Here is a 21,849-nt window from a genome sequence, read left to right as displayed (position 1 = left end):
GTTTCAGATGAGGGACAACCTGATGCCAGCGGAGACTCTCCAGGGACAAGTGATTGGTAGCAGGACACAGATGCTGTCTGTCCTGTCTTCTTATACCTTCTTATTAAATTTTTCCTGAACGATCTCTCTGTGTCATCTCACTCTCAAGCCATGTGTGTGGGAACTGGAAGGACGATGTGCCGGTTACAGGGGGAGCTGGCGTGGGTGGACTGGCTGCCAGCTACCGCAGCCAAGCAGGGGGTGTAGGCAGCCCTGGCTTGTGGTGCCAGCTACTGGTATGGGTCCCGGTGCAGCTACTGGAGCGAGTGGGGGTCTCGGCCAGCAGGCACGGGGGTGGGAACGGTGTGTGTCCTGAAAACCACCTCAGGGGGGGACCAGCACAAGGGAGGCAAGTAAGAGGCTCTGTGAGTGTCTGCATCTTCCCCAAACCTGGGGTGCAGGGGGTGTGCGCGTGCCTTCACCAGCAAACTTCAAGCTGGAGCAGCTGGTGACTAGGCGGGGCCTCGCGTCCGGACTGGGATATCAGGCAGGCAGAGGGCCCACGCTGGCACCTGGGGAGACGGGCGAGTGTTGGGTGCCTGCGGGACAGATGTGGGAGTGCTGAATGTTTGCAGGGAGCACCTAGAGGGACCAGGCAGCGAGTAGGGGACCCGTGGGATGGGTCAGAGGGCTGGGGTCCGGGCAGGGGTACCGGGGGACCAAGGGGGGCTCTGCCAGTACTCAGGGGACCCATGCACATGCGTGCGCTTGTGAAGGTAGAGAGTGTCCTGTGGGCATGTGTGTGTGTGGGTGTGCCTACACTAGCGGCCTCCTGCCTCTGGCAGCCCACGAGGAGGAGGGGACATGGCCGCCTCTGTTTGTGTTTTATGCGAGTCCTGCGTGTGGGTGCTGTTGACGGCAGCGCCTCATCTGTGGCAGTCTGTGTGACTGGCCGTGTCAGTGTCCTCTGCGTGTCCACGTCCGTGCGTCTGTGCGTCCGTGCGTGTGAATCTCTGGGATGCACGCTCAGCTTCGCTACAAGTAACAGCTGCACGCGGAAAAGTGGCAGCTGCATCCCTCAGCCTGGGCAAAGGCTCCAGGTCCCCAGGCACCGGGCTGGGCTCCAGCAGCCAGGCAGAACTCTACTGGGTGCTCCTGGTCTGTACTGGGCTCCAGCGGCATGGCACGAGGGGGTGCTGGGCCGGAGTGGCTGGAAGTGGTGGCCAGGCTTGACACCCCTTAACAGTGGGGGTCTGTGGGCTGCATGGGGGGAACTGAATGCTGCTTCCTCCCGAGGGCTTCCAGCTGGGGATGAGATGCCTGCATTGCTTCAGCTGAATCCCCGCCTGGCACAAGGGCCAACCAACAGCTCCCTGTCACGGCCTGCATGTTCTTTTTGTTTCGGCTCAAGAATATCCGTGTCCAGAGGGGAACGTTTACAGCTCCCATAGACGGCCATGCTGTGGAAGGACAAACCATGCTTTTGGAATCGGTCTCTCTCCACTCTTCAGAGAGGGACAATCGGTGACTAGCGCAGTCAGCTCAAAAGTCCCTTCCCCAAGGGTGACTCTGCTGCCTTTCAGGAGCTGTCAGCCCTGGAGCCCCTGGGACATCTCCAGGGAGCCCAGAAGGGGCAGAGCAAGTGACGCCTTGGGCTGGGCCTCTGCTCCTGAGCTGGGCTGGGCTCCAGGGACGGAGGCAGCTCATAGCAAGCGGGCATTGCTTGCGAGAGACAGCTCTGCCCAGGAGCAGCTGCCCTGCAAAGCGCAGCAGGGCTGAGGGCACTGCCTGCAGGCAGCGAGGGGAGCGGAGCGACGCAGAGAGAGGTTAGCGGCAGGACAGCCGAGCTCCCAGGGTGGGAGAAATCTTCACAGGTCTTTACATGGTAAGATGCTGGCTGCAGGGCAGTGCACATGAATATCCCGGAGGGCTCTCCAAAATCCGGTACATCCAAGGCATCTGTCTGAACAAGCCTCACAGTTTATCCAGGTTGCCGGAAGACGTGCTGCTGAGCACGGCTTCCCTACTGCATCGTCAGAGGGACAGGCCATGAGAGCTGCCTTCTCCCGGGTACGGCTGATGCGGGGCGTGAAGCTGGCTGTGCACCCAGGGCTGCCCAGGACAGTCCTTCCAAGCAGGGTCCCTACGCCCCAGGGGGCTGTGTGCTGGGGCAGGGGCTCTGCCGCCTGCCAGGGTCAGCACTCAGCCTGCCCGGGGAGCCGCCCGCAGCATTTTGGGGAGCAGCTGTGGCTGGGAAGAGCAAGCACCGGCAGGGCAGGCTCCTTCTGCTGTGCAGAGGGTGCTGCGTGGGCCGGGGCTGCTCACAGCTCCATATGACCCCCCGGCCATTTCTGAGGGCAGTCTTGAAGAGGAATGTCAAGGTGGGGGTGAAATATTTAATAGCTGTTTGCACAGTTTTGTTGCAACTTTGCCGCTTTCAGCCAGCTTGGTCTGGTTTCTTCTAGCAGCAAACCCACTTGTACAGAAGAGGTCACTTGGTTCTCTTGCGCATGGCTTGGAACCCATCTTTGTCTTCTCGTTGTTCTGGGGGAAAATGCCGCCCGCCCTCCTTTGTGCGCAGAGGGGCCAGGTCATACCATATAAGGCCATGCTGCCCCTCCCCTCCACTGTGAGCTCGGGGCCAGGTCCTACCATGTAAGGCCATGCTGCCCCTCCCCTCCACTGTGAGCTCGGGGCCAGGACATGCACATAAGGCCACGCTCACCCGCCCCGGCCGTGGCAGACGCTGTCTTGGCTTCGCAGCCCCAGGAACGCAACACTTGCTGACCTTGGGCAGCAGCGTTTGGTGGCCGTCGCAATGACGCGGGATGTTGCGGGCAGGGGGCTCGTGGCGCGCAGCCGCCCCTCGCCCCGCCGGGGCCCGGTGCAGGCCCCCAGCAGCCTTGCGCAGAAGGAGGAGCAGAGGCGGGAGCTGGAAGCGCTACGGGCTGAGCTGGAGGAAGAGCGGCACCGCACCCAGGAGCTGCGCCGCTGCTTCGCTACCGAAACGCGGGAGCTGAAGGCGGCTTTGGGCAGGGAGCAGCAGCTCCTGGCAGAGCGGCTCCAGTCCGAGTGGGAGCAGCGACAGGCTCAGGAGGTGCAGCGGCTTCTGGAGTTGAACCAGCGGCAGCGGGTGGTGGAGACCCGCCAGCTGCTGCGCTGGAAGGAGGCTGAGCTCCGCGAGGAACAGGAGCTGCTGCGGCACGAGTGCACCACCGCCCTTGGCCAGACGCGGGCCCTGCAGCAGCAGCTGGCCGAGGAGATGGTGAGGCCCAGCAGCAGCGGCAGGGAGGCCCGGAGCAAGCTCCAGGATGTCCTCAGCAAGCTCTGCTGGGAGAGAGATGGCTACCAGCCCGCCCGCATCCGCCACCTCCAGAACCAGCTGCAGCTGGAGAGGACACTCTTCACCAAATACATCCTGCAGCAGTTGGAGGGCGAGCTGCCCGCCTCCCCCAGCACGGCCCAGCCCGAAGGCCCTCCTGCGCACCAGGGCCATCAGGAGATGCAGAGCTCCTGCTCTTCTGGCAGAAACGGGCCCCGGGCCCTGGCGGCACTACAGGAAAGACTGCCCGAAAGCCACAGTGCTGGGCAGCAAACAACATGCAAGGCAGTGGCAGATGCTCAGCTCCAGGTGCCAGAGGCGGAAGACTTGGTGCTGCTTGGCAGCACGTGCAGCCAGCTCCTGGAGCAGAACACCCACCTGCAGCGTCTTCTGGAAGACCTGGAGAGGCAAGAGAGGGCCCTTGAGATGGAGAGCCGCCTCCTGAAAAAGAAAGGCTCTCCAGAAGCCCGCAAGGAGGCAGATTGGCTGCGGCAGAAAAGTGCTCAACTAGCTGGCCTCGCCTCGCGGCTGGAAGAAAGATCCAGGCAACTGCAGGTGGCCAGCAATCGCCTGATCAATACTCGAGTGCCACTGCCCATCCAACGCTCTACTGAGGAACTCTGTGTGGCATCGTTTCCTCAGCAGAGCGATGGAGAAACAGGAGAGGCTGACGGAGCTTTGCTGGCTCAGGACAAGCAGGACGACTCCTCACGGAAGGCGGCTGTGGAGCTTCAGGCCCAAGTGGCTGCAGACGAAGAGGGCTCCTATGATGTGAGCACCCACAGCCGAACTCGTGAGCAGTTACAGGTGCAGCTCACGGAGATGACAAATGGAAACACCCGCCTGGCTCAAGAAAATGCTCGCCTCCGTGGGCAGATGGCTTTGACAGAAGAGGTTCAAGCGGAAAACCTTGACCTGAAAGGACTACTAGCACGAGTGGCAGGCGAGCGAGATTCTGCCATCCAAAGAAACGTCTGTCTTCAAAGCCAACTGGAAGAGGCAGAGCGTGAACTGAAAGCCATGAGAGAAACGGCAGAAAGAAGTCAACAGCTGGAGAAGGAACATGAGGAAGCCAAGCTAGCGCTCCAGAGGAAAGAAGAGGAAGGCGCGTGCTTCCAGAGGGAACTCCAAGAAACCCTGCCACTGTTTCGAGCCCAGCTGATTGAACTGAATGATTGGTATGAGAAGCTAAAGGAACAACGCCAGCAGCTATTTCAGGAACTGGAACGGCTGGAAAGAGCAAGATCCAAGCGTAGCGTTTCCAGGCCGTGCCAGGCTAACCTGGTAGCAGACAAGGAGTCCCTCCTGCTGGAGGCGATGAGAAAACAACCGGCAGAGCTTCGAGCGTTCATAGCTCGATACGGCTATGATCCTTTCGATGGTCCCAACGAGCGGCCTGAACTAGAGCTTCCTCTAGTTGCTGGACAATACGTGTACGTCTTTGGAGACGTGGATGAAGACGGCTGGTATGTGGGAGAGCTGACCGATGGCACAAGAGGATTCGTCCCCTCTAATCTTGTTGAAGAAGTTTCAGATGAGGGACAACCTGATGCCAGCGGAGACTCTCCAGGGACAAGTGATTGGTAGCAGGACACAGATGCTGTCTGTCCTGTCTTCTTATACCTTCTTATTAAATTTTTCCTGAACGATCTCTCTGTGTCATCTCACTCTCAAGCCATGTGTGTGGGAACTTGTCGTGGTTTAAGCCCAGCCGGACTAATCACCACACAGCCGCTCACTCACTCCCCCCAGGTGGGGTGGGGGAGAGAACCAGAAGAGTAAAAGTGAGAAAACTCGTGGGCTGAGATAAAAACATTTTAATAGGTAGAGCAAAAGAACACTGCGCGGAGAAGCAAAGCGAAAGAAGGAATTAATTCACCACTTCCCGTCGGCAGGCAGGTGTTCAGCTATCTGCAGGGAAGCAGGGCTCTATCACGCGTAGCGGTTGCTCGGGAAGACAAACGCCATTACTCCGAATGTCCCCACCTTCCCTCTTCCTCCCCCGGCTTTATATACTGAGCATGATGTCATATGGTATGGAATATCCCTTTGGTCAGTTGGGGTCAGCTGTCCCGGCTGTGTCCCCTCCCAACTTCCCGTGCACCCCCAGCCCACTCGCTGGTGGGGTGGGGTGAGGAGCAGAAAAGGCCTTGGTGCTGTGTGAGCCCTGCTCAGCAGTAACTAAAACATTCCTGCTTTATCAACATTGTTTCCAGCCCAAATCCAAAACACAGCCCCATACAATCCAAAACACAGCCCCATACTAGCTGCTATGAAGAAAGTTAACCCTATCCCAGCCAAAACCAGCACATTCTCCACCCCTTATTCCATACCATTTACATCATGCTCAGGTCTCACACCATCCAAAACCTCATTCCCTATCATCGCCCTTCCCATCCTTTGATATAGTACACAGATATCCTTCCCTTAGTCTATGGACCACCCCGGTGAAATATTTGTAAAATGTCCATAAATGTCCATTGAGTTCATGTAGTCCATAACTTTGGGCTCCATCTGTTATGGTGGTCACTCAGGAGAGAAGAGGTGTTGTATTGCATGGAGTTATTGGGCACCACAGCTAGCTCAGGTCGGGTCACTGCTGCACTTGCACTGCTTCTTGTAAGGCTTGTCCTCAATTGGTTCAGGTGGTTCCTGCTATAGTAGTTCCTGTAACATATAACTCAAATCATGGATTAGTTTCACCCAGAATTAAATTACCTTGAGGTACACACTGGACTTCCCCTTTCTTCTGCATTACCCACCAAGTGCACCCAGGTCCCTGAGCAAAAACAACCCCGCGAATAGGTTTACCTTTTCCTGAGGAAGGAATAACCCAGACTGTTTTTCCCAGCAAGTTCCTTATATGTACTACGGGAATCTTATCTCCTTCCACAGTGCGCAGGGGTTTTGATTGGGCAGGGCCAGGTCGACTGGCAGAGCCTCTAGTGTTAACTAGCCAAGTGGCTTCTGCTAAATGTGTATCCCAATGCTTGAATGTCCCAGCACCCATTGCTTTCAGTGTAGTTTTTAATATTGCGTTGTATCGTTCAATTTTCCCGGAGGCTGGTGCATGGTAGGGGATGTGATACACCCAGTCAATGCCATGCTCCTTGGCCCAGGTGTTAATGAGGTTGTTTCGGAAACGAGTCCCGTTGTCTGATTCAATTCTTTCAGGGGTGCCGTGTCGCCATAAAATTTGCTTTTCAAGGCCCAAGATAGTGTTCCGGGCAGTGGCATGGGTCACGGGGTATGTTTCCATCCATCCGGTAGTTGCTTCCACCATTGTAAGCACATGCTGCTTCCCGTGGCGGGTTCGTGGTAGTGTGATATAATCAACCTGCCAGGCTTCCCCGTATTGATATTTCAGCCATCGTCCTCTATACCAAAAAGGCTTCAGCCGCTTAGCTTGTTTGATTATGGCACATGTTTCACATTCATGGATAACCTGTGCAATGGCATCAATAGTCAAGTCCACCCCTCGACCACGAGCCCATTTGTATGTTGCATCCCTTCCTAAATGTCCTGATGTGTCATGGGCCCATCGAGCTATAAATAGCTCACCCTTATGTTCCCAATCCAGATCCACCTGAGCCACTTCAATTCTAGCAGCTTGGTCCACCCGCTCATTGTTTCGATGTTCTTCAGTGGCACGACTCTTGGGTATGTGAGCATCTATATGACGTACTTTTACAACCAGGTTCTCTACCCGAGCAGCAATATCTTGCCATAATTCAGCAGCCCAGATGGGCTTACCTCTGCGCTGCCAGTTGCTCTGCTTCCATTGCTGTAGCCACCCCCACAGGGCATTTGCCACCATCCATGAGTCCGTATAGAGATAAAGTACTGGCCATTTCCCTCGTTCAGCAATATCTAAAGCCAGCTGAATGGCTTTCACCTCTGCAAACTGACTTGATTCACCTTGTCCTTCAGCAGTTTCTGCAACTTGTCGCGTAGGACTCCACACAGCAGCTTTCCACCTTCGATGTTTTCCCACAATACGGCAGGATCCATCTGTAAACAGGGCATATTGCTTCTCAGTCTCTGATAATTCATTATACAGAGGGGCCTCTTCAGCACGAGTCACCTCCTCTGGTGACAGTCCGAAGTTTTGGCCCTCTGGCCAGTCCATGATCACTTCCAGGATTCCCGGGCGGTCAGGGTTTCCCATCCGAGCTCGTTGCGTTATCAGTGCAACCCACTTACTCCATGTAGCATCAGTTGCGTGATGCATAGAGGGGATCTTCCCTTTGAACATCCAGCCCAGCACAGGCAATCGAGGGGCCAAAAGGAGCTGTGCTTCAGTACCAACTACTTCCGAAGCAGCTCGAATTCCTTCATATGCTGCTAATATTTCTTTTTCAGTTGGAGTGTAACGGGCTTCAGATCCCCTATATCCCCGGCTCCAAAACCCTAGAGGTCGACCTCGAGTCTCTCCAGGTGCTTTCTGCCAGAGGCTCCAGGTGGGGCCGTTATCCCCAGCTGAGGTGTAAAGTACATTTTTCACATCTTGTCCTGTCCGGACTGGCCCAAGCGCTACTGCACGAACTATCTCCTGTTTAATTTGTTCAAAGGCTTGCTGCTGTTCAGGGCCCCATTCAAAGTCATTCTTCTTCCGGGTCACTCGATAGAGAGGGCTTACGATCAGACTATAACTTGGAATATGCATTCTCCAGAAACCCACAACACCTAAGAAAGCTTGTGTTTCCTTTTTGTTAGTTGGTGGAGACATGGCTGTTATTTTATTGATCACATCCATTGGGATATGGCGACGCCCATCCTGCCATTTTATTCCTAAAAACTGAATTTCCTGTGCAGGCCCTTTGACCTTACTTTGTTTTATAGCAAATCCAGCTTTCAGGAGAATCTGGATTATTCTTCTCCCCTTCTCAAACACTTCCTCCGCTGTGTTGCCCCACACAATGATGTCATCAATATACTGCAGGTGTTCGGGAGCTTTGCCTTGTTCCAGTGCACTCTGTATCAGCCCATGACAAATGGTAGGACTATGTTTCCACCCCTGGGGCAGTCGATTCCAGGTGTACTGGATACCCCTCCATGTGAAAGCAAACTGTGGCCTGCACTCTGCTGCCAGAGGGATCGAGAAAAACGCATTGGCGATATCTATTGTTGCATACCATTTGGCAGCCTTTGACTCCAGTTCATACTGAAGTTCTAGCATGTCTGGTACGGCAGCACTCAGCGGCGGTGTGACTTCGTTCAGGCCTCGATAGTCCACTGTTAACCGCCACTCTCCGTTAGATTTTTGCACGGGCCATATGGGACTATTAAAGGGTGAATGAGTCTTACTGATCACTCCTTGACTTTCCAGTTGACGGATCAAGTTGTGGATGGGAACCAGGGAGTCTCGATTGGTGCGATATTGTCGCCGATGCACTGTCATGGTAGCAATTGGCACCTGCTGTTCTTTAACTTGCAGCAACCCCACCACAGAAGGATCCTCTGAGAGACCAGGCAAGCTAGACAGCTGTTTAATTTCCTCCGTATTCAAAGCAGCTATACCAAAAGCCCATCGATACCCTTTTGGGTCTCTGAAGTACCCTCTCCTGAGATAGTCTATGCCAAGGATGCATGGAGCCTCTGGACCAGTCACAATAGGGTGCTTTTGCCACTCATTCCCAGTTAGGCTTACTTCAGCCTCCAACACAGACAGTTCTTGGGATCCCCCTGTCACTCCAGAAATACAGATGGATTCCGCCCCCTTGTAATCTGATGGAATTAGAGTACACTGTGCACCGGTGTCCACTAGAGCTTTATACTCCTGTGGGGCTGATGTGCCAGGCCATCGAATCCACACAGTCCAGTAAACTCGGTTGTCCCTTTCCTCCGCCTGGCCGAAGGCAGGGCCCCTCTACTCCTGGTCTGAGTCTTCATTACTTGGTTTTTGTACGTGCATAACAGAAGTCCCTTCATCAGGATCAAAAGTACCGTCAGCCCTTCTACTTTGTCCAACAGACACTGGAGCAGTCATTTTTCTGGACGGATGCTTTTTAGCTGTTGTTTTTCCTTGCAATTCCTGCACCCGAGCTTCTAGTCTCCAGGTAGGTTGACCATCCCACTTCCTCATGTCCTCCCCCTGGTCACGCAGGAAGAACCACAGGGTTGCACGTGGTGTGCGCCACCGGTACCCTTTCGCCTGAACAGGGAAAAGTTGACTCTTAATAGCCGAGGCTTTGGTTGGAGTGGATGAGGAAAACCTACCCTTCTCAGCTTGCTCAAACATGTTTTGAGTCAGTCTGTGTCTGTCCACAGCCGAGACACAAGCACACATGGAGGGAGCAAGGTTATCTTCGTAGTCTCGGAGTTGCCTCGCCAGTTCATCTATAGTTGGTGCCTCAATGTCTGTCCAGTTCATTATCGCCAGGGTGTGGGTGTAAGACGTTGCTGCATTCCGTACAAACTTGCGCCACATGGACCGTGTGCATTGGATTTCATCTGGGTCTTTGCATGCGTGGTCATTATAGATTACCTCCAACACGGCTAATTCCCTTAGATACTGGATGCCCCCCTCGATGTTGGTCCATTTCCTTCGAGAGTTTGCAAGTTCTTCCTTGAAGGGATACCTGTCCTTCACACTTGATAGGAGTCGCTGCCAAAGACTGAGGACTCCTGCCTTTTTTCCAATACCTTTGTCAATGGCCTTGTCCTTAGCAAGCGATCCCAGCTGCCGGGCTTCCTTACCCTCCAATTCCTGACTACTGGCCCCAATATCCCAGCATCGAAGTAACCAGCTGAGAATTAGCTCCCCTGGTTGACGGCTGAAATCTTTTCGCATGTCTCGTAGCTCACTTAGGGATAGGGAGCGGGTGGTTTCCGTTTCATTGATTATCTCAGTATCTTCGTCCTGTTCCTGTGGCTGCTCTGCTGCAGAAGAGGCTGCCTCTTCTGATTCTTTTTCCCTCTTAGGAGAAGCTTCTTCATCCCTTACTAAACGAGCTGATTTCCGCTTCCACTGTTTCTTTTTAGTTATAGGGGCGACGGATACAGTGCCTGATTTATTTCCCCTCTCTTCTCCCTGAGGGTGCTGCATAGTATCAAGCAGTGTTTGGTAGATGCTGGCGAGGGCCCAGCACAGTGCAGTAAGTTGTGCCTCTCTGGAGTAGCCATGGCATTTTTTTTTCAAACATTCTACCACTTCATCAGGATCCTGTAATTGTTCAGGGGTGAAAGTCCAGATCATTGGAGGTGAGAAGTTCTCTAGATACCTGCCCATATTCTCCCACATGCCGTGCCACCCATGACCATACTCTCGTGGAACCTGGGTCATATTCCTAAATTGCTTGTTGACCTTAGAGAAAACTGAAGCAATATGTCTAAGGAATATCAATAGAAGTATTTTAACTGCCCAAGGATGTTCAAGGTACTGAGAGGTCATTGTCATGAGGGAGACAACATCACAGAAGAAGGAAGCAAGGGTGCTGTTCTGTATTTCCTCCAAAAAAAAACTCTCAGAAGAAGGAGTATAATTGTTAAGTATCTCCACGAGATGGTACCCAAAATACAGTAATGGCTTCAGCCCAGAGACCAAACACCAGATTACCCAGCTCAAGGTCAGCGTTTTAAAAACAAATCTTCCAGGCAAAATGTCACTAATTACTGCAGAGCACAGCATACTGAAAAAGCGCAGGCCAATCTTTAACAGATATAGCAAAAAGAAGATCATGGTGCAAATTAAACAGACTAATGTTGACCTATAACTTTTAAAGGATAGAAGTTCTGTTGAATCTGTTATTATGTCAAACCCTTCAAGCCCCACGTTGGGCGCCAAAAAGGACTGTCGTGGTTTAAGCCCAGCCGGACTAATCACCACACAGCCGCTCACTCACTCCCCCCAGGTGGGGTGGGGGAGAGAACCAGAAGAGTAAAAGTGAGAAAACTCATGGGCTGAGATAAAAACAGTTTAATAGGTAGAGCAAAAGAACACTGCGCGGAGAAGCAAAGCGAAAGAAGGAATTAATTCACCGCTTCCCGTCGGCAGGCAGGTGTTCAGCTATCTGCAGGGAAGCAGGGTTCTATCACGCGTAGCGGTTGCTCGGGAAGACAAACGCCATTACTCCGAATGTCCCCACCTTCCCTCTTCCTCCCCCGGATTTATATACTGAGCATGATGTCATATGGTATGGAATATCCCTTTGGTCAGTTGGGGTCAGCTGTCCCGGCTGTGTCCCCTCCCAACTTCCCGTGCACCCCCAGCCCACTCGCTGGTGGGGTGGGGTGAGGAGCAGAAAAGGCCTTGGTGCTGTGTGAGCCCTGCTCAGCAGTAACTAAAACATTCCTGCTTTATCAACATTGTTTCCACCCCAAATCCAAAACACAGCCCCATACAATCCAAAACACAGCCCCATACTAGCTGCTATGAAGAAAGTTAACCCCATCCCAGCCAAAACCAGCACAGAACTGGAAGGACGATGTGCCGGTTACAGGGGGAGCTGGCGTGGGTGGACTGGCTGCCAGCTACCGCAGCCAAGCAGGGGGTGTAGGCAGCCCTGGCTTGTGGTGCCAGCTACTGGTATGGGTCCCGGTGCAGCTACTGGAGCGAGTGGGGGTCTCGGCCAGCAGGCACGGGGCTGGGAACGGTGTGTGTCCTGAAAACCACCTCAGGGGGGGACCAGCACAAGGGAGGCAAGTAAGAGGCTCTGTGAGTGTCTGCATCTTCCCCAAACCCGGGGTGCAGGGGGTGTGCGTGTGATTTCACCAGCAAACTTCAAGCTGGAGCAGCTGGTGACTAGGCGGGGCCTCGCGTCCGGACTGGGATATCAGGCAGGCAGAGGGCCCACGCTGGCACCTGGGGAGACGGGCGAGTGTTGGGTGCCTGCGGGACAGATGTGGGAGTGCTGAATGTTTGCAGGGAGCACCTAGAGGGACCAGGCAGCGAGTAGGGGACCCGTGGGGTGGGTCAGAGGGCCGGGGTCCGGGCAGGGGTACCGGGGGACCAAGGGGGGCTCTGCCAGTACTCAGGGGACCCATGCACATGCGTGCGCTTGTGAAGGTAGAGAGTGTTGTGTGGGCATGTGTGTGTGTGGGTGTGCCTACACTAGCGGCCTCCTGCCTCTGGCAGCCCACGAGGAGGAGGGGACATGGCCGCCTCTGTTTGTGTTTTATGCGAGTCCTGCGTGTGGGTGCTGTTGACGGCAGCGCCTCATCTGTGGCAGTCTGTGTGACTGGCCGTGTCAATGTCCTCTGCGTGTCCACGTCCGTGCGTCTGTGCGTCTGTGCGTGTGAATCTCTGGGATGCACGCTCAGCTTCGCTACAAGTAACAGCTGCACGCGGAAAAGTGGCAGCTGCATCCCTCAGCCTGGGCAAAGGCTCCAGGTCCCCAGGCACCGGGCTGGGCTCCAGCAGCCAGGCAGAACTCTACTGGGTGCTCCTGGTCTGTACTGGGCTCCAGCGGCATGGCACGAGGGGGTGCTGGGCCGGAGTGGCTGGAAGTGGTGGCCAGGCTTGACACCCCTTAACAGTGGGGGTCTGTGGGCTGCATGGGGGGAGCTGAATGCTGCTTCCTCCCGAGGGCTTCCAGCTGGGGATGAGATGTCTGCATTGCTTCAGCTGAATCCCCGCCTGGCACAAGGGCCAACCAACAGCTCCCTGTCACTGCCTGCATGTTCTTTTTGTTTCGGCTCAAGAATATCCGTGTCCAGAGGGGAACGTTTACAGCTCCCATAGACGGCCATGCTGTGGAAGGACAAACCATGCTTTTGGAATCGGTCTCTCTCCACTCTTCAGAGAGGGACAATCGGTGACTAGCGCAGTCAGCTCAAAAGTCCCTTCCCCAAGGGTGACTCTGCTGCCATTCAGGAGCTGGCAGCCCTGGAGCCCCTGGGACATCTCCAGGGAGCCCAGAAGGGGCAGAGCAAGTGACGCCTTGGGCTGGGCCTCTGCTCCTGAGCTGGGCTGGGCTCCAGGGACGGAGGCAGCTCATAGCAAGCGGGCATTGCTTGCGAGAGACAGCTCTGCCCAGGAGCAGCTGCCCTGCAAAGCGCAGCAGGGCTGAGGGCACTGCCTGCAGGCAGCGAGGGGAGCGGAGCGACGCAGAGAGAGGTTAGCGGCAGGACAGCCGAGCTCCCAGGGTGGGAGAAATCTTCACAGGTCTTTACATGGTAAGATGCTGGCTGCAGGGCAGTGCACATGAATATCCCGGAGGGCTCTCCAAAATCCGGTACATCCAAGGCATCTGTCTGAACAAGCCTCACAGTTTATCCAGGTTGCCGGAAGACGTGCTGCTGAGCACGGCTTCCCTACTGCATCGTCAGAGGGACAGGCCATGAGAGCTGCCTTCTCCCGGGTACGGCTGATGCGGGGCGTGAAGCTGGCTGTGCACCCAGGGCTGCCCAGGACAGTCCTTCCAAGCAGGGTCCCTACGCCCCAGGGGGCTGTGTGCTGGGGCAGGGGCTCTGCCGCCTGCCAGGGTCAGCACTCAGCCTGCCCGGGGAGCCGCCCGCAGCATTTTGGGGAGCAGCTGTGGCTGGGAAGAGCAAGCCCCGGCAGGGCAGGCTCCTTCTGCTGTGCAGAGGGTGCTGCGTGGGCCGGGGCTGCTCACAGCTCCATATGACCCCCCGGCCATTTCTGAGGGCAGTCTTGAAGAGGAATGTCAAGGTGGGGGTGAAATATTTAATAGCTGTTTGCACAGTTTTGTTGCAACTTTGCCGCTTTCAGCCAGTTTGGTCTGGTTTCTTCTAGCAGCAAACCCACTTGTACAGAAGAGGTCACTTGGTTCTCTTGCGCATGGCTTGGAACCCCTCTTTGTCTTCTCCGTTGTTCTGGGGGAAAATGCCACCCGCCCTCCTTTGTGCGCAGAGGGGCCAGGTCATACCATATAAGGCCATGCTGCCCCTCCCCTCCACTGTGAGCTCGGGGCCAGGTCCTACCATGTAAGGCCATGCTGCCCCTCCCCTCCACTGTGAGCTCGGGGCCAGGACATGCACGTAAGGCCATGCTCACCCGCCCCGGCCGTGGCAGACGCTGTCTTGGCTTCGCAGCCCCAGGAACGCAACACTTGCTGACCTTGGGCAGCAGCGTTTGGTGGCCGACACCATAACGCGGGATGTTGCGGGCAGGGGGCTCGTGGCGCGCAGCCGCCCCTCGCCCCGCCGGGCCCCGGTGCAGGCCCCCAGCAGCCTTGCGCAGAAGGAGGAGCAGAGGCGGGAGCTGGAAGCGCTACGGGCTGAGCTGGAGGAAGAGCGGCACCGCACCCAGGAGCTGCGCCGCTGCTTCGCTACCGAAACCCGGGAGCTGAAGGCGGCTTTGGGCAGGGAGCAGCAGCTCCTGGCAGAGCGGCTCCAGTCCGAGTGGGAGCAGCGACAGGCTCAGGAGGTGCAGCGGCTTCTGGAGTTGAACCAGCGGCAGCGGGTGGTGGAGACCCGCCAGCTGCTGCGCTGGAAGGAGGCTGAGCTCCGCGAGGAACAGGAGCTGCTGCGGCACGAGTGCACCACCGCCCTTGGCCAGACACGGGCCCTGCAGCGGCAGCTGGCCGAGGAGATGGTGAGGCCCAGCAGCAGCGGCAGGGAGGCCCGGAGCAAGCTCCAGGATGTCCTCAGCAAGCTCTGCTGGGAGAGAGATGGCTACCAGCCCGCCCGCATCCACCACCTCCAGAACCAGCTGCAGCTGGAGAGGACACTCTTCACCAAATACATCCTGCAGCAGTTGGAGGGCGAGCTGCCCGCCTCCCCCAGCACGGCCCAGCCCGAAGGCCCTCCTGCGCACCAGGGCCATCAGGAGATGCAGAGCTCCTGCTCTTCTGGCAGAAACGGGCCCCGGGCCCTGGCGGCACTACAGGAAAGACTGCCCGAAAGCCACAGTGCTGGGCAGCAAACAACATGCAAGGCAGTGGCAGATGCTCAGCTCCAGGTGCCAGAGGCGGAAGACTTGGTGCTGCTTGGCAGCACGTGCAGCCAGCTCCTGGAGCAGAACACCCACCTGCAGCGTCTTCTGGAAGACCTGGAGAGGCAAGAGAGGGCCCTTGAGATGGAGAGCCGCCTCCTGAAAAAGAAAGGCTCTCCAGAAGCCCGCAAGGAGGCAGATTGGCTGCGGCAGAAAAGTGCTCAACTAGCTGGCCTCGCCTCGCGGCTGGAAGAAAGATCCAGGCAACTGCAGGTGGCCAGCAATCGCCTGATCAATACTCGAGTGCCACTGCCCATCCAACGCTCTACTGAGGAACTGTGTGTGGCATCGTTTCCTCAGCAGAGCGATGGAGAAACAGGAGAGGCTGACGGAGCTTTGCTGGCGCAGGACAAGCAGGACGACTCCTCACGGAAGGCGGCTGTGGAGCTTCAGGCCCAAGTGGCTGCAGACGAAGAAGGCTCCTATGATGTGAGCACCCACAGCCGAACTCGTGAGCAGTTACAGGTGCAGCTCACGGAGATGACAAATGAAAACACCCGCCTGGCTCAAGAAAATGCTCGCCTCCATGGGCAGATGGCTTTGACAGAAGAGGTTCAAGCGGAAAACCTTGACCTGAAAGGACTACTAGCACGAGTGGCAGGCGAGCGAGATTCTGCCATCCAAAGAAACGTCTGTCTTCAAAGCCAACTGGAAGAAGCAGAGCGTGAACTGAAAGCCATGAGAGAAATGGCAGAAAGAAGTCAACAGCTGGAGAAGGAACATGAGGAGGCAAAGCTAGCGCTCCAGAGGAAAGAAGAGGAAGGCGCGTGCTTGCAGAGGGAACTCCAAGAAACCCTGCCACTGTTTCGAGCCCAGCTGATTGAACTGAATGATCGGTATGAGAAGCTAAAGGAACAACGCCAGCAGCTATTTCAGGAACTGGAACGGCTGGAAAGAGCAAGATCCAAGCGTAGCGTTTCCAGGCCGTGCCAGGCTAACCTGGTAGCAGACAAGGAGTCCCTCCTGCTGGAGGCGATGAGAAAACAACCGGCAGAGCTTCGAGCGTTCATAGCTCGATACAGCTATGATCCTTTCGATGGTCCCAACGAGCGGCCTGAACTAGAGCTTCCTCTAGTTGCTGGACAATACGTGTACGTCTTTGGAGACGTGGATGAAGACGGCTGGTATGTGGGAGAGCTGACCGATGGCACAAGAGGATTCGTCCCCTCTAATCTTGTTGAAGAAGTTTCAGATGAGGGACAACCTGATGCCAGCGGAGACTCTCCAGGGACAAGTGATTGGTAGCAGGACACAGATGCTGTCTGTCCTGTCTTCTTATACCTTCTTATTAAATTTTTCCTGAACGATCTCTCTGTGTCATCTCACTCTCAAGCCATGTGTGTGGGAACTGGAAGGACGATGTGCCGGTTACAGGGGGAGCTGGCGTGGGTGGACTGGCTGCCAGCTACCGCAGCCAAGCAGGGGGTGTAGGCAGCCCTGGCTTGTGGTGCCAGCTACTGGTATGGGTCCCGGTGCAGCTACTGGAGCGAGTGGGGGTCTCGGCCAGCAGGCACGGGGCTGGGAACGGTGTGTGTCCTGAAAACCACCTCAGGGGGGGACCAGCACAAGGGAGGCAAGTAAGAGGCTCTGTGAGTGTCTGCATCTTCCCCAAACCCGGGGTGCAGGGGGTGTGCGTGTGATTTCACCAGCAAACTTCAAGCTGGAGCAGCTGGTGACTAGGCGGGGCCTCGCGTCCGGACTGGGATATCAGGCAGGCAGAGGGCCCACGCTGGCACCTGGGGAGACGGGCGAGTGTTGGGTGCCTGCGGGACAGATGTGGGAGTGCTGAATGTTTGCAGGGAGCACCTAGAGGGACCAGGCAGCGAGTAGGGGACCCGTGGGATGGGTCAGAGGGCTGGGGTCCGGGCAGGGGTACCGGGGGACCAAGGGGGGCTCTGCCAGTACTCAGGGGACCCATGCACATGCGTGCGCTTGTGAAGGTAGAGAGTGTCCTGTGGGCATGTGTGTGTGTGGGTGTGCCTACACTAGCGGCCTCCTGCCTCTGGCAGCCCACGAGGAGGAGGGGACATGGCCGCCTCTGTTTGTGTTTTATGCGAGTCCTGCGTGTGGGTGCTGTTGACGGCAGCGCCTCATCTGTGGCAGTCTGTGTGACTGGCCGTGTCAATGTCCTCTGCGTGTCCACGTCCGTGCGTCTGTGCGTCTGTGCGTGTGAATCTCTGGGATGCACGCTCAGCTTCGCTACAAGTAACAGCTGCACGCGGAAAAGTGGCAGCTGCATCCCTCAGCCTGGGCAAAGGCTCCAGGTCCCCAGGCACCGGGCTGGGCTCCAGCAGCCAGGCAGAACTCTACTGGGTGCTCCTGGTCTGTACTGGGCTCCAGCGGCATGGCACGAGGGGGTGCTGGGCCGGAGTGGCTGGAAGTGGTGGCCAGGCTTGACACCCCTTAACAGTGGGGGTCTGTGGGCTGCATGGGGGGAGCTGAATGCTGCTTCCTCCCGAGGGCTTCCAGCTGGGGATGAGATGTCTGCATTGCTTCAGCTGAATCCCCGCCTGGCACAAGGGCCAACCAACAGCTCCCTGTCACTGCCTGCATGTTCTTTTTGTTTCGGCTCAAGAATATCCGTGTCCAGAGGGGAACGTTTACAGCTCCCATAGACGGCCATGCTGTGGAAGGACAAACCATGCTTTTGGAATCGGTCTCTCTCCACTCTTCAGAGAGGGACAATCGGTGACTAGCGCAGTCAGCTCAAAAGTCCCTTCCCCAAGGGTGACTCTGCTGCCATTCAGGAGCTGGCAGCCCTGGAGCCCCTGGGACATCTCCAGGGAGCCCAGAAGGGGCAGAGCAAGTGACGCCTTGGGCTGGGCCTCTGCTCCTGAGCTGGGCTGGGCTCCAGGGACGGAGGCAGCTCATAGCAAGCGGGCATTGCTTGCGAGAGACAGCTCTGCCCAGGAGCAGCTGCCCTGCAAAGCGCAGCAGGGCTGAGGGCACTGCCTGCAGGCAGCGAGGGGAGCGGAGCGACGCAGAGAGAGGTTAGCGGCAGGACAGCCGAGCTCCCAGGGTGGGAGAAATCTTCACAGGTCTTTACATGGTAAGATGCTGGCTGCAGGGCAGTGCACATGAATATCCCGGAGGGCTCTCCAAAATCCGGTACATCCAAGGCATCTGTCTGAACAAGCCTCACAGTTTATCCAGGTTGCCGGAAGACGTGCTGCTGAGCACGGCTTCCCTACTGCATCGTCAGAGGGACAGGCCATGAGAGCTGCCTTCTCCCGGGTACGGCTGATGCGGGGCGTGAAGCTGGCTGTGCACCCAGGGCTGCCCAGGACAGTCCTTCCAAGCAGGGTCCCTACGCCCCAGGGGGCTGTGTGCTGGGGCAGGGGCTCTGCCGCCTGCCAGGGTCAGCACTCAGCCTGCCCGGGGAGCCGCCCGCAGCATTTTGGGGAGCAGCTGTGGCTGGGAAGAGCAAGCCCCGGCAGGGCAGGCTCCTTCTGCTGTGCAGAGGGTGCTGCGTGGGCCGGGGCTGCTCACAGCTCCATATGACCCCCCGGCCATTTCTGAGGGCAGTCTTGAAGAGGAATGTCAAGGTGGGGGTGAAATATTTAATAGCTGTTTGCACAGTTTTGTTGCAACTTTGCCGCTTTCAGCCAGCTTGGTCTGGTTTCTTCTAGCAGCAAACCCACTTGTACAGAAGAGGTCACTTGGTTCTCTTGTGCATGGCTTGGAACCCCTCTTTGTCTTCTCCGTTGTTCTGGGGGAAAATGCCACCCGCCCTCCTTTGTGCGCAGAGGGGCCAGGTCATACCATATAAGGCCATGCTGCCCCTCCCCTCCACTGTGAGCTCGGGGCCAGGTCCTACCATGTAAGGCCATGCTGCCCCTCCCCTCCACTGTGAGCTCGGGGCCAGGACATGCACGTAAGGCCATGCTCACCCGCCCCGGCCGTGGCAGACGCTGTCTTGGCTTCGCAGCCCCAGGAACGCAACACTTGCTGACCTTGGGCAGCAGCGTTTGGTGGCCGACACCATAACGCGGGATGTTGCGGGCAGGGGGCTCGTGGCGCGCAGCCGCCCCTCGCCCCGCCGGGCCCCGGTGCAGGCCCCCAGCAGCCTTGCGCAGAAGGAGGAGCAGAGGCGGGAGCTGGAAGCGCTACGGGCTGAGCTGGAGGAAGAGCGGCACCGCACCCAGGAGCTGCGCCGCTGCTTCGCTACCGAAACCCGGGAGCTGAAGGCGGCTTTGGGCAGGGAGCAGCAGCTCCTGGCAGAGCGGCTCCAGTCCGAGTGGGAGCAGCGACAGGCTCAGGAGGTGCAGCGGCTTCTGGAGTTGAACCAGCGGCAGCGGGTGGTGGAGACCCGCCAGCTGCTGCGCTGGAAGGAGGCTGAGCTCCGCGAGGAACAGGAGCTGCTGCGGCACGAGTGCACCACCGCCCTTGGCCAGACACGGGCCCTGCAGCGGCAGCTGGCCGAGGAGATGGTGAGGCCCAGCAGCAGCGGCAGGGAGGCCCGGAGCAAGCTCCAGGATGTCCTCAGCAAGCTCTGCTGGGAGAGAGATGGCTACCAGCCCGCCCGCATCCACCACCTCCAGAACCAGCTGCAGCTGGAGAGGACACTCTTCACCAAATACATCCTGCAGCAGTTGGAGGGCGAGCTGCCCGCCTCCCCCAGCACGGCCCAGCCCGAAGGCCCTCCTGCGCACCAGGGCCATCAGGAGATGCAGAGCTCCTGCTCTTCTGGCAGAAACGGGCCCCGGGCCCTGGCGGCACTACAGGAAAGACTGCCCGAAAGCCACAGTGCTGGGCAGCAAACAACATGCAAGGCAGTGGCAGATGCTCAGCTCCAGGTGCCAGAGGCGGAAGACTTGGTGCTGCTTGGCAGCACGTGCAGCCAGCTCCTGGAGCAGAACACCCACCTGCAGCGTCTTCTGGAAGACCTGGAGAGGCAAGAGAGGGCCCTTGAGATGGAGAGCCGCCTCCTGAAAAAGAAAGGCTCTCCAGAAGCCCGCAAGGAGGCAGATTGGCTGCGGCAGAAAAGTGCTCAACTAGCTGGCCTCGCCTCGCGGCTGGAAGAAAGATCCAGGCAACTGCAGGTGGCCAGCAATCGCCTGATCAATACTCGAGTGCCACTGCCCATCCGACGCTCTACTGAGGAACTGTGTGTGGCATCGTTTCCTCAGCAGAGCGATGGAGAAACAGGAGAGGCTGACGGAGCTTTGCTGGCGCAGGACAAGCAGGACGACTCCTCACGGAAGGCGGCTGTGGAGCTTCAGGCCCAAGTGGCTGCAGACGAAGAAGGCTCCTATGATGTGAGCACCCACAGCCGAACTCGTGAGCAGTTACAGGTGCAGCTCACGGAGATGACAAATGAAAACACCCGCCTGGCTCAAGAAAATGCTCGCCTCCATGGGCAGATGGCTTTGACAGAAGAGGTTCAAGCGGAAAACCTTGACCTGAAAGGACTACTAGCACGAGTGGCAGGCGAGCGAGATTCTGCCATCCAAAGAAACGTCTGTCTTCAAAGCCAACTGGAAGAAGCAGAGCGTGAACTGAAAGCCATGAGAGAAATGGCAGAAAGAAGTCAACAGCTGGAGAAGGAACATGAGGAGGCAAAGCTAGCGCTCCAGAGGAAAGAAGAGGAAGGCGCGTGCTTGCAGAGGGAACTCCAAGAAACCCTGCCACTGTTTCGAGCCCAGCTGATTGAACTGAATGATCGGTATGAGAAGCTAAAGGAACAACGCCAGCAGCTATTTCAGGAACTGGAACGGCTGGAAAGAGCAAGATCCAAGCGTAGCGTTTCCAGGCCGTGCCAGGCTAACCTGGTAGCAGACAAGGAGTCCCTCCTGCTGGAGGCGATGAGAAAACAACCGGCAGAGCTTCGAGCGTTCATAGCTCGATACAGCTATGATCCTTTCGATGGTCCCAACGAGCGGCCTGAACTAGAGCTTCCTCTAGTTGCTGGACAATACGTGTACGTCTTTGGAGACGTGGATGAAGACGGCTGGTATGTGGGAGAGCTGACCGATGGCACAAGAGGATTCGTCCCCTCTAATCTTGTTGAAGAAGTTTCAGATGAGGGACAACCTGATGCCAGCGGAGACTCTCCAGGGACAAGTGATTGGTAGCAGGACACAGATGCTGTCTGTCCTGTCTTCTTATACCTTCTTATTAAATTTTTCCTGAACGATCTCTCTGTGTCATCTCACTCTCAAGCCATGTGTGTGGGAACTGGAAGGACGATGTGCCGGTTACAGGGGGAGCTGGCGTGGGTGGACTGGCTGCCAGCTACCGCAGCCAAGCAGGGGGTGTAGGCAGCCCTGGCTTGTGGTGCCAGCTACTGGTATGGGTCCCGGTGCAGCTACTGGAGCGAGTGGGGGTCTCGGCCAGCAGGCACGGGGCTGGGAACGGTGTGTGTCCTGAAAACCACCTCAGGGGGGGACCAGCACAAGGGAGGCAAGTAAGAGGCTCTGTGAGTGTCTGCATCTTCCCCAAACCCGGGGTGCAGGGGGTGTGCGTGTGATTTCACCAGCAAACTTCAAGCTGGAGCAGCTGGTGACTAGGCGGGGCCTCGCGTCCGGACTGGGATATCAGGCAGGCAGAGGGCCCACGCTGGCACCTGGGGAGACGGGCGAGTGTTGGGTGCCTGCGGGACAGATGTGGGAGTGCTGAATGTTTGCAGGGAGCACCTAGAGGGACCAGGCAG

The 21,849-nt window shown here is 57.0% G+C and overlaps 2 protein-coding genes across 2 annotated transcripts; both read left to right on the top strand.

Annotated features, from left to right (window-relative positions):
• Nucleotides 1–14,432: 14,432 nt before the first annotated feature.
• Nucleotides 14,433–16,442, top strand: LOC132318538 (RIMS-binding protein 3A-like; the record flags this gene model as incomplete). Its single annotated transcript, XM_059826131.1, has 3 exons — nucleotides 14,433–14,951; nucleotides 15,306–15,827; nucleotides 16,014–16,442. Coding segments are annotated over 3 exons (1,470 nt in total), but the record flags the coding sequence as incomplete, so codon positions are not given.
• Nucleotides 16,443–19,261: 2,819 nt separating this feature from the next.
• Nucleotides 19,262–21,271, top strand: LOC132318537 (RIMS-binding protein 3-like; the record flags this gene model as incomplete). The annotated part of the gene is made up of 3 exons (XM_059826130.1): nucleotides 19,262–19,780; nucleotides 20,135–20,656; nucleotides 20,843–21,271. Coding segments are annotated over 3 exons (1,470 nt in total), but the record flags the coding sequence as incomplete, so codon positions are not given.
• Nucleotides 21,272–21,849: the final 578 nt, after the last annotated feature.

Source organism: Gavia stellata, chromosome 17 (genome assembly GCF_030936135.1).
Source record: "Gavia stellata isolate bGavSte3 chromosome 17, bGavSte3.hap2, whole genome shotgun sequence".
NCBI classification, from domain to species: domain Eukaryota; kingdom Metazoa; phylum Chordata; class Aves; order Gaviiformes; family Gaviidae; genus Gavia; species Gavia stellata.
This window is presented reverse-complemented; position numbering and strand designations above follow the sequence as displayed.